This window comes from Alosa alosa, chromosome 10 (assembly GCF_017589495.1).
Source record: "Alosa alosa isolate M-15738 ecotype Scorff River chromosome 10, AALO_Geno_1.1, whole genome shotgun sequence".
NCBI classification, from domain to species: Eukaryota; Metazoa; Chordata; class Actinopteri; order Clupeiformes; family Clupeidae; genus Alosa; species Alosa alosa.
Window position 1 is genome coordinate 32,709,196 of NC_063198.1, and position 18,201 is coordinate 32,727,396.

Genomic DNA, 18,201 nt, shown 5'->3' on the forward strand with positions numbered 1-18,201 from the left:
GGAGAGTGGGAAAGAGAGAGAGAGAGAGAGAAAGAGGGATGAGTGAGAGAGAGGGAGGGAGGGAGGGGAGGAGAGTAGAGAGGGGAAGGTAGATGAACAGAGAGATTTCCTTCTTCACAACATGTCTGCCTCCTCGTCCCCCTGGAAACCATCTCACAATCTGAAATGCTAATCAAGTCTCTTTAAAAAATAAAACATAACATGATAAGCTCCTAGTTATATGGCAATACTTCAATGGTAATACTACCATCAATACATCTAGATTATGTTATTTGAATCAGCTTATTTCAATTCTGTGCATTCATAACGGGGGATGCACTATCACTTCTCATGCAGTAGGCTGCGCTGTTTCTCAATCCACTACTCTAAGCTGCAGGCGGCAGCCCAACCTAAAAACCTCTTCACCTTCGTGTCTTAACTGCAAGCCTAAAGCAGCAGCTCCTTACACTCCACACAACGGAGACAATAATAACGGCACAATGATGATATCAGCCGAAAGAAACTTTAGTTATTAAATCGGCAGATCGGAATATTTCTGCAAATGTGTCTGCCCGATAAGGTCTCTGAGAAGCTTCATACAAACGCGTTAACACTAGTTTAATTTCATTCATTCTTTTTTTTATGAATGAATATCTACATTTGTTAAAAGATGCATTTAGGATATAATAAAAAGAAATATCTTATGTTTGTATACCGATGTGTCACACTAAGAATAATAATATTTTTTTTATTGTATGAAGTTATTAGGGTCAGCACATTACAACTGAAAATACCATTCAAACTAAATACTTGCAGAGGGAAAATAACAGCAGTTTTTAAATTACATTTCTCTCCAAACAAGAGAGAACTCCAAAAGTTGATTTCCCTCCAACATTTCATGCTTCCCTCATAACAGCAACCCCAAAACCTCCCACTCCTCCCTCATTCTAACAACATCCCAATCCCTCCCTACACCCATTCCCCCACTTCCCAGCCCCTTCAACTTCCCCCAACCCTAGCCCCCAGCTCTACTTTTCACACACAGTCACACACCTTTCACACACAGTCACACACGCACAAAAAAAAAAAAACCTCTAACACTCAAACACTAAGAATAATAAGTAATAACTAAGAATACTAAAGTTCCTTCTAATACAAGAGAGGTTAATGTAATAATAATAAAAAAAAAAGTCTAGTTTGGTAATCAGCCACAATGAGTTTGAAAATGTTAGCTTTTTTAAAAATCACTGGGGAAAAAAATCACGTGTTGTGCTTCCCTACTCCAAAGATAATCTGTGTTGTAAGCAAACTCCCTCCCATCAAGCCATACTGCTGAAACAGTGCGGAACATGAGCGAACAGCTGAGCGAGATGAACCGGGCCGGCCCAGTGACCCAGAGCAGGGGGCTGGGCTGGGAGGACTTCATGCCGCTGCCTGTCCATCAGCACTGAGCCACCGGGGCTCAGAGGAGCAGCACGGCCAGGCAACCTCCACCATGGCAACAAGCACCCGTCTACCAGCGCACGCATGCACGCACACACACACACACACACAAATGTAGATAGATATAACTGGAATAGGGCTAACTGGAAGCCATGGCTGACAGGGGATGTCCTCAGGCTGCTGAGGGCCAGAGACAAAGCCTACAGAGCTGGGGATGAAGCTGGCATGAGAACAGCGAGAGCCAACCTGTCCCGTGGCATCAAGGAAGCAAAAAAGGAATACACTCGCAAGATAACCACCCACTTCAAAGACAGCAGGAACGCACAAAGCCTATGGCAGGGCATTCAGGCCATCACAGACTACAAGCCCGCGCCACAGAGCTGTGAGAGCAACATCCCTCTGCTCAACAATCTAAACCGCTTTGCTCGCTTTGAAGCACAAAACAGCACTTGCCCACAGAAGACCCTCCCCTCCACACGAGCAGCCCCTGTGCCTCTCTGCCGACAGCGTGAAGAGGATACTTGCTGCTATCAACACCGTGAAGGCAGCAGGCCCAGACAACATCCCAGGTCGGGCTGAAGGACTGCGCTTGAGGAGCTTAAGGATGTCTTCACAGACATCTGTAACACTTCCCTGAAGCAAGCCATCGGCCCCATCATGTTTCAAAGCTGCCACCATCATACCTGTGCCGAAGAAACTGCTCCATCCTGCTTCAATGACTACCGCGTGGCACTGACACCCATCATCATGAAGTGCTTTGAGCGCTTGTCATGTCACACATCAAATCCATCCCCCACCCTGGACCCTTCCAGTTTGCATACCGAGCCAAACGGTCCACAGAGGATGCAATCTGCTCTGCCCTCCACCCAGCCCTCACCCACCTGGAAAAAAGAGACTCATATGTGAGATTGCTGTTTATAGACTTCAGTTCTGCATTCAACACCATAATACCACAACAACTCATCTGCAAACTTGACAAACTGGGACTTAGTACCTACCTCTGCAACTGACTACTGGACTTCCTCTGTCAGAGGCCTCAAGTAGTAATGTGATTGGCAACAATATCTCAAGCAGCATCACACTGAGCACGGGGCCCCCAAGGCTGCGTGCTCAGTCCGCTGCTCTTCACCCTGTTGACGCATGACTGCACTGCAACCTACAGCAACAACCACATGGTGAAATTTGCTGACGACACAACTCTGGTGGGTCTCATCACCAAGGGTGACGAGACTCAATACAGGTTGGAGGTCGACCTTCTGACCACACGGGTGCAGGGACAACAACCTCCTGCTGAACGTCAGCAAGACCAAGGAGATTGTTGTTGACTTCCTCAGAGAGGTCACACCCAACACCTGCCACTGACCATCGACGGTGCTGTGGTGGAGAGAGTGAGCAGCACCAAATTCCTGGGGTGCACATCAGTGAAGACCTCTCCTGACCACCAACACTGCATCACTGGCGAAGAAAGCTCAGCGCCTGTACTTCCTAAGTGAAACTCAGGCGAGCAAGTGCTCCACCAGCCATCATGACCACATTCTACCGAGGCACCAGAGCATCCTCTCCAGCTGTATCGCTGTGGGCGGAAGCTGCACTGAATACAACAGGAAAGCCCTGCTGCAGCATAGTGAACACAGCTGGAAGGATTATTGGTGCTTCACTCCCCTCCCTGAAGGACATTTACACCTCCCACCTCACCAAGTAAAGGCGACCACAATTGTGAGTGATGCAAGTCACCCCGCTCACAATTTGTTTGATCTACTGCCCTCTGGGAAGAGGTACAGAAGCCTGCGCTCCCGCACCACCAGACTCACCAACAGCTTCATACACCAGGCTGTTAGGATGCTAAACTCTCTCCCCCATCTCCCCCCTCCACCCTCTACATAACATCCTGGACTTTTAGACCCACAATAGCTGCCTTGCACTACTCCACTTGCACTACTCCACTTGCACACTTGCAACTTGTTGTTGTTGTCCTGTTGTCCTGAACACTTCTGAATACACTTCTGCTGCTCTTACATAACTTGCACCACTATGCCACTTTCATACTTAGGTCAAACAAAACTACCTCAGCCATTTATTGGCCTGACTATATTATATTGACTGTCTACTGTATGCACAATTGCTACCAAATTTTGCTGCTCTTATTTCTTCATTGTATGTGCCTTCTTATTTTTACTTTTTATATTGTTTACTTGAATGTTATGTTTGTCTGTGGACCTAATTGGTAAAATATGTCTTGTCTCCAACGTGGGATAGTAGGAAACGCAATTTCGATCTCTTTGTATGTCTTGACATGTGAAGAAATTGACAATAAAGCAGACTTTGACTTTGACTTTGATATATCTAGATAGATAGATAGATACTTTATTGATCCCCAGGGGAAATTCAAGATGTGCGCACACACACACACACACATACACACACACACATGTAGAAAGATATATCTAGATAGATAGATAGATACTTTATTGATCCCCAGGGGAAATTAAAGATGTGCGCACACACACACAAAATGTGCACATACACACACACACACACACACAGGCACACACACACACACACACACACACACACAAAATGTGCACACACACACACACACGTGCACACACACTCACACACACACACACACACACACACACACACACAAAATGTGCACATACACACACACACAGGCGCACACACACACACACACACACAAAATGTGCACATACACACACAAAATGTGCACATACACACACACACAGGCGCAGGCGCACACACACGCACACACACACACACACACACACACACACACACACACACGTGCGCCCCAGTGATGCTGTGTGCAGCAGGGGTGATGGCTATCGTCCCCAGAGAAGTGAGTGAAAAGGCTAAATAAATAAAAGTGAGGGAATAAACGCCCCCACGAAGCAGCCATGCATGGGCCTGTTGAGCCCCACGGTGCGCCGAGCCATCGCCAAGCAGGGGACGGACAACAAACCAACAGAAATAAACACACACACGAGAAAAAAACCAAACAAACAAATCATTAATAGATAACCACAGAAAACGGGCATGACAACACACATCACACCCAGTACCTAAAGATCTGCCTCCTCTTTTGAGAACTAGAGGAATAGCCTTCAGTGGAAAGTCTGTTGGGTTGCATTGGAGAGAAATGCTAGAGGTTACTGGGGGTGGGGGGTGGGGAAGAGGGTAGGGAGGTGTGTGTAAGGGGTAGTGGTAAGGTAGGGGACAAGGGCTACATGGGACGGGTGGGGTGGGGAAAAGGAACTTCCACCCCCAAGGAGCGATAAAACCCAGCAACACAAAAAGTGAAGGAAAAAAAGGGCAAACTGAGCAACCCCCCTCCACCCCACCTCCACCCCCCCTCCTCCCCCCCTCCACCCCACCTCCACCCCCACCCTCCACCCCACCTCCTCCCCCCCTCCTCCCCCCTCCACCTCCACCCTCCACCTCCACCCTCCACCTCCTCCCCCCCTCCACCTCCACCCCCACCCCACCTCCACCTCCTGAATCTAATGCGTGCAAAATCTATTATGGCATACATAAGGGCATTTGATGCAAATCCCGAACATGGGCAGTCACAAAAACTGTATCTTTTGATGTTCAGGCAGCATCATGGTCATCAGCTACTGTTTGGGGAACAATGAGTGAAGCATGTAAGCGTGTGTGTGTGTGTCTGTGTGTGTGTGTGTGTGTCATTTAACAGGATGTGCCCAGGACGAGCTGCTTGCGCTGAAAGCTACAGGATGCATATGGCTGTGACTTTCTGAGGGCCGATGAGCGAGAGGCCTTCTGGACTTCCGGACTGCCACCTCAGTCTGGTCAGTTGCTATGTGTATTCAGAAGGGAAGGGGCTGGCTTTGCTCGACTCATGATGGCCAAAGCCCACTAAGGAGGAGGTCTCATAATAGCACTGAAATGCTGATGCTGTTTGTTCATAGCGCATTGGATCTGGCGGTAAGCAGTTTCAAGTGACAACTTTGAGTCTTACGCATTTCATTTCTTATTTGGTAATTATTTGGTCTGAGATGGGAGGAAATGACAGATATCTGTACATTTAGACTTAATACCAAATTGATTACAAATCAAAGCATCTGGGTGAATCACCCATAAATGCGCAAGACTTTTGAGAAACCCTGCTGAGCTTCATATTCACCCCGGTCAATGAAAACTTTTTTTTTTTTTTTCTTCTACAGCACCATCAGCAGCTAGAGATCCACTGAGGGTCAATAAGTTACCCGGAAAGAGCAGAATTATCACACCGAAATTTCAGAGCTGGCAAAAAAGGGCACGAATTAAGCTGCCCCAGCTTTTAAATTAGCAATACAATACAAGCTGATAGTCGGGTATTCATTGTAGAGCCAAATCCTTTATTGCCTGGGGAATATAGAACCCACACAGATAAGACCATATTTGCAAACACAGACCCACAACACACACCCATAGATGTATGTGTGTGTGTGTGTGCCTCTGTGTGTGTCTTCCGCTTGCTAAGAGAGGCAGTGACTTCTTCCCACACATCACAAGCTCTAACACAAGACGTGAGCGACAGTCTCCACGACATGGCAGGAGCTTACCTGTTGTCGTTGATGTATCCATTTTGAGAGGACTGAAAAGAAAAGAACACCTGCACATTACGAACGGCCTCGTCGGCGTTTGAGCCCTGAAGAATTAGCTGAGCCGAACTCCCCAAACTCACACCTCAAGGGTGTTTACGAATACGAACCCCTGTTCTCACAGGGATGGACTTTCAGCCCCGTCTCTAACTAACCTTTACAAGTGTTTTTTTTAAGAGAGAGAGAAGACCCAAACTGAGCCTCTGGCCAACACACAAACTCCAAAACAATAACAAAACAATTGATGCTCTAAATAACCCTTTAGCCAAAAAGAGGGTGTACCTCTGTGTCTAAGACACGCTATGAAGCTCACTCTAGAGCGGTGTTAGATAAGCAAACCAACAATGCTCTCCTCACACTCTCCATACTTGAACTCCAAAGAGGGCAATGGCAGGGTGAAGAGTGCCATCCAAACACAGAGAGCCTGGACAAGACAAGTGTCCTCGGCCCATCTGAGCCTGGACAAGACAAGTGTCCTCGGCCCATCTGAAGCAGAGGGACGCATGGCATTTAACTGGGGCTGGAGTTTGAGTGCATGCTGTGGGACCTGAGACTCAGTGGCTGGGTCTTGGCTAGTTTCCCCTCCGCACCCACAGGCACTTACCTCACGGGCAAAGATCCGGTCTCGTACCCGCTGGTATTCCTCCTCTCGCTCCTCAATGGACTTGCTGCGCCGCCCGTCCTGCAACGGCACACGGATCTGAAAACAAAACAGCAAAAGGGACGTATGAAAAATAGCTCAGAATGTCACTCACAGGGATGTAACCATATGCTTAACTCATGATTCGGTGGGATTCAATTTTCTCACATTTTCTTTTTAACAGAATAAGCAGCAGACATTCTGTCTAATCAGGCGCCCTGATGAGGTCGTTTTAAATTAGAACAATCTTTTGACCAATCGCACTCCAATTTTACTATTATTACCAATCATGGTACTGATGTCTAAAGTCGAACAAGTCGAAATCAAAAGCAAATTACGCCCTATTCTGTTCAAATGTTGTACCGTGACAGATACAACAAGAGGACAATCATTTTTGGGAGTCCTTAAGAGGCATTTAGAGGAGAAGAAGTCTGCACCTGATTATCATCCTTGTCCATGCTGGCATCATCCCTTTTCAGGATGAACTTCTTCTGGAAATCCATGTTTCTCTCATCCTTTATGTGCTCAGAGAACCTTTGCTCAGGGCTGTAAAAGGGCAAGGACAACATTCACATTATATGCTAACAGTACAAATTCCGTCAGTATACATATTACGTATATATGTACGATGATAAATGAACCTGGGGAATTGTTTTCAGGCACACTCCAATGGTAACTGAGCAGCAGGAATATACTGCATTACTTTGCCATCTCCCCATCCATCCATCCATCCATCCATCCATCCATCCATCTCCCCATCCATCCATCCCCACATCCATCCATCCATCCATCCATCTCCCCATCCAACTGTAACTTAATGTCTCCAGAGTGCTCTTGTCCACCAGTGTGATTGGCTGGTGCTCACATGCGCGTGTTGCCAGTCTTGTTGATGATGACGGCCTTGCCGGTCTGGTCCACGTTGTGGTCCATGCCGAAGTACGCAGCCACCCTGTGCAGCAGCATGCGATGGTAGGAGGTCATCTGAGGAAACTTCTTGTACTGGTTACTGTGAAACAAACAAACAAACAAACAAATGAACAAAACAAGATGGGACTGGGAACCCAGGTTTATTTTTATTTAGACCTGCTGGTCTCCGTTTAGCCATCTGTATTCTAAACGCACTGTGTCTATACTGAGACATCAAGGCCATCTTTTATATGGTATTACCTAGCTGTAACAGCTTTATTTTTATTTCACCTATTCAGAATTTTGAGAATAATTAGATGAGAACAAACATTTGATTAGCACACGCACGCACACACACACACACACACACACACACCATAATTGCACTGCACTTTTGCCCAGTGTAGGCCCTGGTACCCAGGCATGGCATGACTGAGCAATGCAATTAAACTATATCCACTATAATTATACTATTACTACTGCCGGCTATATTTAAGCAGAACAAACAGGGTGGCGTTAAATTTAAAACAGGACTGGTGCGTTCGCGGTATTCTGGCTCACTTGTCGTCATTAATGAACTCCAGGATATCTTGTTCCAGTTTGAGCAGCATCATTCGATCCCTGTTCAAGAGAGAGAGAGAGAGAGAGAGAGAGAGAGAGAGAGAGAGAGAGGAAGAGAGAGAGACAGACAGAGAAAGAAAGAGAGGAAGAGAGGGAGAGAGAGAGGGAGGGAGAGAGAGAATTTGAGAACGCAGTGCCAACTGTTCCCAACAAAGATCAAAGAGCCTGTGTGTCCAATGGTCTCCTGACTGTGAATGTGTTGCTGCATAGCGATCTCCTGAGTGTGCGAGCAGAGAGGAGCCAGACACTTGTGGCCCTCATTACAGTATTGGCTTTAGGGTAGCCTGGGGTACCTTATCCCCACTATTCTGTGTCAATGTGGTGTCTGCTCAAGCCCGGGCAAATCAATAAGGCTGCAACATATATACCTGGGATTGTTTTTCAGTGTGTTGACCAAGAACTCGTGCACATCGATACCAGTGGAGTCAGTGTACTCTTGACTGGAGTCTGGACGGAGGGTGAGATGGGGGAGAGACAGCACCAAACACACACACACAGAGGATCAGTCGCTGGTAAATTCACACATCAATTGTCAAATATGGATCTATCTATCTATCTATCTATGCGTGGGCAAATGACTAAATATGAGAAAGGATGCACATCAAATCTGTACAACCTGAAAAAGGATGCACATCAAATCTATACAACCTAAAAAGAAAGCACAACTACAGAAAATCAATATCATCCCCTACATTTGATTCTGGCCTGGCCATACTTCCACTTCCACATTCACATTCACGCACAGTGCAGCTCGCAACTGCGTCAGTGGTGGAGGACGCTGGCCGCTGTTTTTCTGACTTATTACTACTAGTCAATAGCCTAATCCCAACCTGTAACCTGGAGGCGCATTTCCTGTTGACATTTGCGCACGGTAAACACAGGACATGGGGGGTGAGGGGGCCACATTACCTCTCCCTGCCTGAGGATGATTAAGTGATGACGGAAATTGTTTTGCGAGATAAAAATAAAACACACTGGCGCATGAACGTCACTGAGAGTGAGAGAGAGGGAGGAAGAAGAAAAAAGGAAAGAAAGACACGGCTCACCACGGGAGAGGTTTCTCCGCACGCTCTTGTCCTTCTTCTCCTTCTCCTCGTTCTCATACTCGTCTTTGGAGGACTTCTCCTCCTCTTTGTCCGAGGGGCAGCTGATATGCAGCTGAATGATATCCTGCGGGAGATAAGGTTGGGTCACTGAAAACACAACACACACACACACACACACACACACACACACACACACACACAACGCCTCTTTGCACTAGGCTACACAAAATGCAATTAGGTCCATTGCGTGATTAAATAAAAAAATAAAAAAGCAGGCTGTAGTAGTGGCCAGTTAAAGTGGGGCTTGGTCAGTGGTATGACCGTAGCAATGTGTAGTAATAGCTCCGGATGAGCGGCTTAAGTGGCCTAATCGAAAAGCCTTTATTGTTGCAGGCGCATTACTCCATCTATTAAACAGGGCAACCAGCTGCACCTGAAATTACAGCCATGCTCCAGCTGACTAAAGACCATGACGGACAACTCCATTACGATGCCAGGATAAGAACGTTTAACCTAAAAAAGGCAGCCAGGAGTGTCGAGACGACCTCTACGCCTCACGTGCACACTTGCAATGGCAACATGGTGCAGAAGTGTGTGTCAACGCTATACCCTTTGAGAGTAGGTACAAGGCAAAAGGTACTGAAATCGTTCTGTTAAATTATCGTTTTGCGTTTTGCAAAGGTGCATTGTGCAGAGGCTTGTAAGCAGCTGTGAGGCCGTACCTGAGTCTCTGGGGGTCCATCAGCTGAGAATGGACCTGAGGACTCCTCACACACCGCAAGGCTACGCACCAGCTTCAGCTTGGCATTGGACTGAGCGAGAGCGAGCGAGAGAGAGAGAGAGAGAGAGAGAGAGAGAGAGAGAGAGAAAAATACATTAGATGAGTGATGTTAAACAAATGAGACCACCACATTACAAAACTACACAATACATTTACATTTAGAAAGGATATAATTTTGCCTCAGTTATGATGACCTTTGACTTCTTTGAAAATCAATCCAACCAGAGAATGTCTAATAAGGGGAGAACCTTCACTCTCGGAACGCTTCCGGTGTGGTACTGCATCTAAGGGCGCTCGCGGGCAAATCCATAATCCACTTTTCTCGGGATATAATTTTTTTTCAAATAATTTGAATATTGTATTCGAAAGGGGAGGCAAAGACAATACACTTGGTTGAGTATTATTTTTTTTAAAGTCACTTAATTGTTCTAAAAAGCCTGTCAAACGTGTCAATGACGTCATTCATTAGCATGATCATAGCATAGCATAGCATCAATGCTAGCGTGTTATGGGCAACAATGACCCAACCTGTAAGAAAACGAAAGGACATGACTCCCAGATTATTTCACTTTGGATTGATAATCCATATCCATTTTGCGAAAAATAAATTGAAATCTGAGGGTTTCAGTTGTTAAATAGGTGAAAACAATAAATGTAGCCATGTAGCTCCATAGGACCCCATGTATTTTGGACTCGCCCGCGATCGCCATCTAGGTGAACTCTGGTGAACTGCAGCCAAATTCGGTTAGTGTGAGATTAATAGAGAGTGGGGAGGCTCTCCGTAGACGGGCTCTGATCCAACCAACTTAATTAAGACAACGGACAACATCGGTATGTAAAAGGAAACTGAGAGAACCATTCCAAACCATTTGTAATCAATGTGTAAACAAATCAGCTCGGCTTAGCGCGATTATGTTATAAAATACATATCTGTTGAAAACCTAAGGTGCTCTTGTGCCCATTTTCTGGCCTGAAAGTTAGAGGGGCTTGTGTGTGTGTGTGTATGAAAGTTAGAGGGGCTTGTGTGTATGAAAGTTAGAGGGGCTTGTGTGTGTGTGTGTGTGTGTGTAAGAAAGTTAGAGGGCTCTTGTGTGTGTGTGTATGAAAGTTAGAGGGGCTTGTGTGTGTGTGTATGAAAGTTAGAGTGACTTGTGTGTGTGTGTGTGTATGAAAGTTAGAGTGGCTTGTGTGTGTGAGTATGAAAGTTAGAGGGGCTTGTGTGTATGAAAGTTAGAGGGGCTTGTGTGTGTGTGTGTGTGTGTGTAAGAAAGTTAGAGGGCTCTTGTGTGTGTGTGTGTATGAAAGTTAGAGGGGCTTGTGTGTGTGTGTTTGAAAGTTAGAGTGACTTGTGTGTGTGTGTGTGTATGAAAGTTAGAGTGGCTTGTGTGTGTGAGTATGAAAGTTAGAGGGGCTTGTGTGTATGAAAGTTAGAGGGGCTTGTGTGTGTGTGTGTGTGTATGAAAGTTAGAGGGGCTTGTGTGTGTGTGTGTATAAAAGTTAGAGGGGCTTGTGTGTGTGTGTGTATGAAAGTTAGAGGGGCTTGTGTGTGTGTGTGTATGAAAGTTAGAGGGGCTTGTGTGTGTGTGTGTATGAAAGTTAGAGGGGCTTGTGTGTATGTGGTTGACATACTTGGCAACGTGGCCAACTAGAGCGAGAAAGGAGCTACAGTACGAGAAAGCAGGTCAACCCAGAAAAGTGCTCTCTCTCTCCTCCTTTTCTCTATCCCTCCCTCAATCCCTCTCTCTGGCTCTCTCCCTCCCTCCCTCTGTCTTTGCAGGCAAGGCCTAACACAATTGCGGTCACAAGTGTAAACCAAGGGACTAGGGATAGAAAATGGCCCAATCCCATTAAGGGGAAAGTGAGGAGGGGAAACGCACACCCACACAGCACACAGCACACAACACACAACACACCACACATAGGCGCACACACGTGAAACAGGCACGAGCCTCCACCGCCCTGCTCCAGAAATCCCCGAGCTAAAGCTGCGGAGCGGCAATCCGCCATCTCACCTGAGCCAACCTGCTACCGCCCACAGAGGAGGGGGCAGAGAGGAGGACTGGAGAAAGGGAGGGAATTAGGGCGGAAAGTAGAGAGAGAGAGAGGGGGAGAGAGCTAGGGAGAGAGAGTGACGGAGAGAGAGAGAGGTTAGCGAGAAAAAGAGAGAGAGAGAGAGAGAGAGAGAGAGAGAGGGAGAGAGAGAGAGAGCGAGAGAAAGAGAGGGAGAGAGAGGAAGAAGGAGCGAGAGAGGGAGCGAGAGAGAGGGAGGGAGAGCTAGGGAGAGAGAGGGAGCGAGAGAGAGGGAGCGAGAGAAAGAGAGAGAGAGAGAGAGCTAGGGAGAGAGAGGGAGCGAGAGAGGGAGCGAGAGAAAGAGAGAGAGAGAGAGAGAGAGAGAGAGAGAGAGAAAGAGAGGGAGAGAGAAAAAGAGAGGGAGGGAAAGAAAGAAATAAAGAAAGAAAGAAAAGAAAGAAAGAAAGAAAGAAAGAAAGAAAGAAAAAGAGAGAGAGAGAGAGAGAGATATTCCTCACTCCTAAGGCTGCAGGATGGTGTGGCCTCAGCCTTTAGCTCAAGGCAGGATTAGGCTAATGACCCGACTGGCTTAAGCAAGTATGATCAAACAAGATCTGCTTACCTTCGCTCTCTTCCTCCCATGGCCGTGGTTCTGGGATCGCCTCTGAGGAAGAGAATGAAAGAGAGAGAGGGAGAGAATGAAAGAGAGAGAGGGAGAGAATGAAAGAGAGAGAGGGAGAGAATGAAGGAGTTGGCCGAGAGATGTGTTAAGTGCGTCACTGCTAAAGAGATTAGCAGAGACTGAGGGTAAACAGCTAGTTGACACTAGGGCTGCACGATTTGGGGAAAATATTTATTACAAGTTTTCTGATTTATGTTGCGATTGCAATTTGATTTGCAAGATAATTTTTGAAAGTCAAGCTAAAGTTCACTATTCCAAATTTCTCTTTAAGTTAGGCCACTTCTGAGTAGAGCATGCCTAGTGCAGGAGAAGAACAGCACTTCTGATTGGTGAGGATGCCTAGTGCAGGAGAAGAACAGCACTTCTGATTGGTGAGCATATATATATATATATATATATATATATATATATATATATATATATATATATATATATATATATGTGGAGGCATGGTCTGAGCAATAGCTCATGAAGGAGGAATACCCGCCTTGGCTCAGGGCCATTGCGGCATTAAACCACCCGGGCCACGGCATGTTGACAAATGGCTGCTTGAGAGTTACTGTACTGTAAGTACGGCTCTCAGCGTTTCCTGGATCTTTCCAGAGGGGGTTATGTCGTATCCGCCACTGCCCACACTCTGGCCTCTCTCCAATGAGGCTACAGCTACAGGTTGGGCTGTGACAACTGGTCTGTGTCTGTGTACAGTATGTGTGTGTGTGTGTGTGTGTGTCTCTCTCTCTCTCTCTCTCTCTCTCTCTCTAGTCAGTTCAGGACACAGCAATATGACTCATCAACGTCTTCATATTACAACAGACTTGGTTTGAATTCTGATCACCATTGCTGCTGCATAGTACCCTGGAAATCCGAGTTCTCGCATCTGCGAGACACTCTGGCAAAGAGCAATGATGCACGTTACTTTTCCCCCTTGCATTCCGGGGAACCAGCTAAACTGATGAAGACAGCACTGCAACGTTGGAGGACAGTACACATTGGTCGTAGTGTTATCCCCGATTGGCGCAGGCAATGAGATTTTAAATGCATGCTTGTTGTCACCGAAAGTTAGGCCATTACATTGCTCTTTGCCAGACCCTTAATCTTTCTAGATTATCAGGGTATGGATTTTCCAGGCTAGCTGCATATCTGATCATCAAACAACCAAGCAAAACGTCTGTATGTACAGTAGGTATTTAAGGAGAGTTCATGCAATTGTCTCTAAATTACAGAAAACAGCCAGAAGGGGAAAATGCTACAGTTTAAAATGGGACAAAAAACTTTCTAAACATTCTGAAAAATTGGTTAAGTTCAACTTCAAGTTATTTATTTGTCACATTTTACACTGGGGCCTTTTTCAGATTGTTAGAACGTTTTAACTTTTCTGCATTTCATTGGCTATGCACCTGTATTCTGCTAAATGACAATAAAGTTGAATCTAATCTAATCTTTAGTCAAAATAGTTAAAGGTGATCATTGTTTTTCCACCCCATAATGGGTAATAAGGGCAACAGCGTATTGTTTTTGCCCATGACTAACGTCAGCTCATAACTGGCACTCTACTAATACTACGAGTGGGTGTGATCTGGATGATGTTGGGAAGGCAGAAGAGAGGGCCCTACTGACACAGCCCATGAGAGGGTCCTACTGACACAGCCCATGAGAGGGTCCTACTGACACAGCCCATGAGAGGGTCCTACTGACACAGCCCATGCAGTACACCGGGCAGATTCAACATCAACATCATGACCTTCTGACAGCCGTGAGGATGGGGTTTGTGACTGCAGATACTAATAAGAGTGAAGGCAGGGGGGGGGCGTAAAGAGGAGGATGACGGAGGATGACGAGGGGGCGTGGGTGGAAAAGAGGAGGATGACGGAGGATGACGAGGGGGCGTGGGTGGAGAAGAGGAGGATGACGGAGGATGACGAGGGGGCGTGGGTGGAAAAGAGGAGGATGACGGAGGGGGGGGTGGAGAAGAGGAGGATGACGGAGGATGACGAGGGGGCGTGGGTGGAAAAGAGGAGGATGACGAGGGGGGGGGTGGAGAAGAGGAGGATGACGGGGACAGGGGGGTGGGAAAGACGGGGGTGGTAGGAGGGGCTCACCTGAGAGTCCTGCTGGAGGTTGTCCTCGGGCTCAGGGGCATCTCCTCCGCCCTCCTTGCCCTGCTGGGGCGGCTGGGCACTGGCTTTGCACTTGCTACTTGCCCCCGTGTCAGCGAGTGGGCCGCTCTCCCCCTCCTGCTGGATGTCCGGCCCCAAGCTCAGAGACATCTTCCCCGGGGTGAGGAGGGGGCGAGAACGCGGGCACCGAAAACCCACAGGAGCCTACATGGGGGCAGATTTGGGGGGCAGTGAGAGAGAGCATGGTTTAAAACAAACACACACACACACACACACATTAAAGCACTTCTACACAGGTACAGTGTGTTAGTCACAGAAGCTTATTCACTTTACTGGCAGAGGCCTTAATTCACAGCCAAACTGGCTCCATATTGTATATTACAAAATGAACTGTTCCTATAATGTGCAAAGCAGAGGCCTTAGGGGAGACACTAAAGCTGTCAGTGGACACAAAGTCTGAAGGCAGGAAGAAGGCGAGACCAAAAAGCCTGGTAACATGTCAATATTAAAGGCAGGTAAGATGTTAATGTCAATTTATTCATAAAGCACAAGTTCTACACATAATAAAGGCAAGATTATACAGTAGCATGACATAATATTTACCAAGATAAGTTATCGAAACTAAACAAAAAAGTATAAAAAACAAATACTTTTTGTAATGAACAAAAAGGCCAGTATAATACGGTAACAGGGTCAGCTCTAAAGGTTTGGGTGCTACAGCTGCAATGTGTTGGGGACAGCTGAAAGAAATGAATAGATGGGGGCTCAACCATGCAAAGATGTATAGCCTAATACGGCAAATAGGATTGGATTTGAGTTTGACAGCGTATTGGCCAGAGCAAAGTCCGACTCACGAAGTGGGCTCAGTCAGGCCGAAGTTAACTAATAAAAGATAAACAGATGAGAATGTAACACTGGCTGCATGTGATTGGTTTAACAAATGGGTCCCGCCCATTTCAGATTCCCCACCTTGACGTAGCATCCAGCTACCGATATCGCCGCCCAACTGGGGCCCAAAGCCTACAAGGCCAATAGAAAGGCTTCCACTAGACAAGCAAGACCTCACCCACTCCAGAGCAGTACATAGGGTACAGATAAAGCTCTTATCGGAATGAATCTTCATTCATTAGAGGAATCGATGCATCAACACATGGTGCATACAGAGAGAAATGCCCTGGAGCCTTTAAGTCTTTCAGGCCTTGAACTCTTTTAGCACACAGATGTGGCGGGATACAGGCAGATGGATGGCTGGGATGAGGATAGGGCGAGGTGCTGACGTGAGGTTAAGTGCTCGCTCATACCGGGGATAGTCGAGAAGCGGTCGGCTGGGTGCAGTGCCAGTGTCCGGTGCCAGGGGTGACCGAGGGAGGATCCTACAGAGGGCAGGGGGGCCAGGGGGCAGGGCACAGGCATTCCATAACGAGAGAAAGGACCAGGCGGAATCCGCAGCTCAATGGACCAGCCCTTCCGCTGCCACTACTGTGGCATCCTGGGACCGCCACACACACTTGTGCTCGCGCTCTCTCTCTCGCTCTCAGATACGCACACACACACACACTTGTGCTCGCGCTCTCTCTCTCTCTCGCTCTCTCTCTCTCTCTCTCTCGCTCTCTCTCTCTCGCTCTCTCTCTCTCGCTCTCAGATACACACACACACTTGTGCTCGCGCTCTCTCTCTCGCTCTCTCGCTCTCGCACTCAGATACGCGCACACACACACACACTTGTGCTCGCGCTCTTTGCTCTCGCACTCAGATACGCACACACACACACACTCGTGCTCGCGCTTTCGCTCTCTCGCTCTCAGATACGCACACACACACACACTCAACGACCTGTGGAAAGAAAGAAAGAGATATTAGACTGAATCAGACTTGCTAAATAAATACAGCATTTAAGGCAAAATGTGAATGAAAAAAAAAAAATCACAATGGCAATTACAAAAGCCTACGCAGGCATGCCTGTCTGGATATGCAAGTCCAGATAAGTGCAATTATATATAAGTGTGTGTGTGTGTGTGTGAGAGTGTGTGTGTGTGTGTGTGGGCGGGGGTCACATCCTGTAAGGGGCGAGCCGAGAAGCGGTCTAATCATATGTGCAATTTGACACAGCAGGCTCCTAAAACCTCCAGGAGCGCAGCTCCAACAGCAGCCCACCACAGCCACAGCAGCCAACCTGCCAATTAGCCACATCCACCCTGCGTCATCACCGCCGCCAAACCACACCATCGCTCCACCGTGAGGAACGGCAGCAGCCTGCACCCATACAACACAAGCGCAGGAGAGCAGGAAAGAGTGTGTGTGTGTGTGTGTGTGTGTGTGTAGGAGCGAAAGTGCGTGTTAATGTGTGTCGGGGGTGTGTATGTGTGTGTGTCACAGCGTGAGAGACCATACGTGCAAATGTAAGTGTAAGGGTTGTATAAGCATGTTAGTCTGTGTTGTATAAGCGTGTGTGTGTGTGTGTGTGTGTGTGTGTGTGTGTGTATCCGCACACAGGGAGGGAGAACTGAATAACCCATCCATCTGTCTCACACGGCCTGGCCGACACTGCCATCATCCCAGGAAGGGGGTGAAGAAAAAAATGACGAAACCCTCAAAACACACACACACACACACACACACACACACACACACACACACACACACACACACACACACACACACACACACACACACACACAGAGATAAAATGCTCATACAACAACATATTTGGCAAAACACCCTCAGCACACAACACTGGATGAAGAGAGCCAAGTTGTGTGCGAGGACAGGACATGAGAGGACGGAGGAGGAGAGGAGAGAGGAGGAGAGGAGAGGAGAGGAGAGGAAAGAGAGAGGAGAGGAGAGGAGAGGAGAGAGGAGGAGAGGAGAGGAGAGGAGAGGAAAGGAAAGAGAGAGGAGAGGAGAGGAGAGATCGCCCCGGCACAGATGCACAGGGAGACTCCCTGCCTCTGACGTCATACTGCAGAAAGAGGAGGAGGAGGAGGAGGAGGGAGGAAGGGGGATGAAAGAGAGGGAACGCGCAAGACGACGAGCGAGCAGGCAAGTGAGGCAGCGAGCGAGTGAGCTAGAGAGAGAGGAAGAGGAAGAGACAGAAAAGGAGCTGGAGGGAGAAATGGAGATGCAACAAAGAAAGAGATGAAGGGAGAGACAAGCGGAGGAGAATGGGTGAGAGGAGGGCAAGAGAGGAGGGCAAGAGAGGAGGGCAAGAGAGGAGGGCAAGAGAGGAGGGCAAGAGATGAGGGCAAGAGATGAGCAGGAGGGCAAGAGAGGAGGGCAAGAGATGAGCAGGAGGGCAAGAGATGAGCAGGAGGGCAAGAGAGGAGGGCAAGAGATGAGCAGGAGGGCAAGAGATGA

The 18,201-nt window shown here is 47.5% G+C and overlaps 1 protein-coding gene and 1 long non-coding RNA gene across 9 annotated transcripts in view; both read right to left on the reverse strand.

The window, feature by feature from the left end:
* Positions 1 to 16,457, reverse strand: part of LOC125301461 (R3H domain-containing protein 2) — a 34,426-nt gene extending 17,969 nt beyond the window's left edge. For 5 of the 8 annotated variants that reach the window (XM_048253883.1, XM_048253878.1, XM_048253885.1 and 2 more), the window contains exons 1-12: positions 16,149 to 16,457; positions 14,830 to 15,051; positions 12,671 to 12,712; positions 9,980 to 10,069; positions 9,258 to 9,381; positions 8,580 to 8,658; positions 8,152 to 8,211; positions 7,550 to 7,690; positions 7,122 to 7,230; positions 6,649 to 6,744; positions 6,006 to 6,055; positions 4,503 to 4,556 (exon numbers count right to left, since the gene is read on the reverse strand). In XM_048253883.1, coding sequence (XP_048109840.1) covers positions 4,503 to 4,556; positions 6,006 to 6,055; positions 6,649 to 6,744; positions 7,122 to 7,230; positions 7,550 to 7,690; positions 8,152 to 8,211; positions 8,580 to 8,658; positions 9,258 to 9,381; positions 9,980 to 10,069; positions 12,671 to 12,712; positions 14,830 to 14,997 — 1,013 coding nt within the window. In that variant the 5' untranslated portion in view covers positions 14,998 to 15,051; positions 16,149 to 16,457. The remainder of the gene's footprint in view (positions 1 to 4,502; positions 4,557 to 6,005; positions 6,056 to 6,648; positions 6,745 to 7,121; positions 7,231 to 7,549; positions 7,691 to 8,151; positions 8,212 to 8,579; positions 8,659 to 9,257; positions 9,382 to 9,979; positions 10,070 to 12,670; positions 12,713 to 14,829; positions 15,052 to 16,148) is intronic. The other 3 variants (XM_048253879.1, XM_048253881.1, XM_048253882.1) reach the window with 3 other exon arrangements.
* A 1-nt stretch (position 16,458) lies between these two features.
* LOC125301463 overlaps positions 16,459 to 18,201 on the reverse strand; it is a 33,093-nt gene continuing 31,350 nt past the window's right edge. The window contains exon 3 of the long non-coding RNA XR_007194749.1: positions 16,459 to 16,680. This is a non-coding gene — a long non-coding RNA (uncharacterized LOC125301463). The remainder of the gene's footprint in view (positions 16,681 to 18,201) is intronic.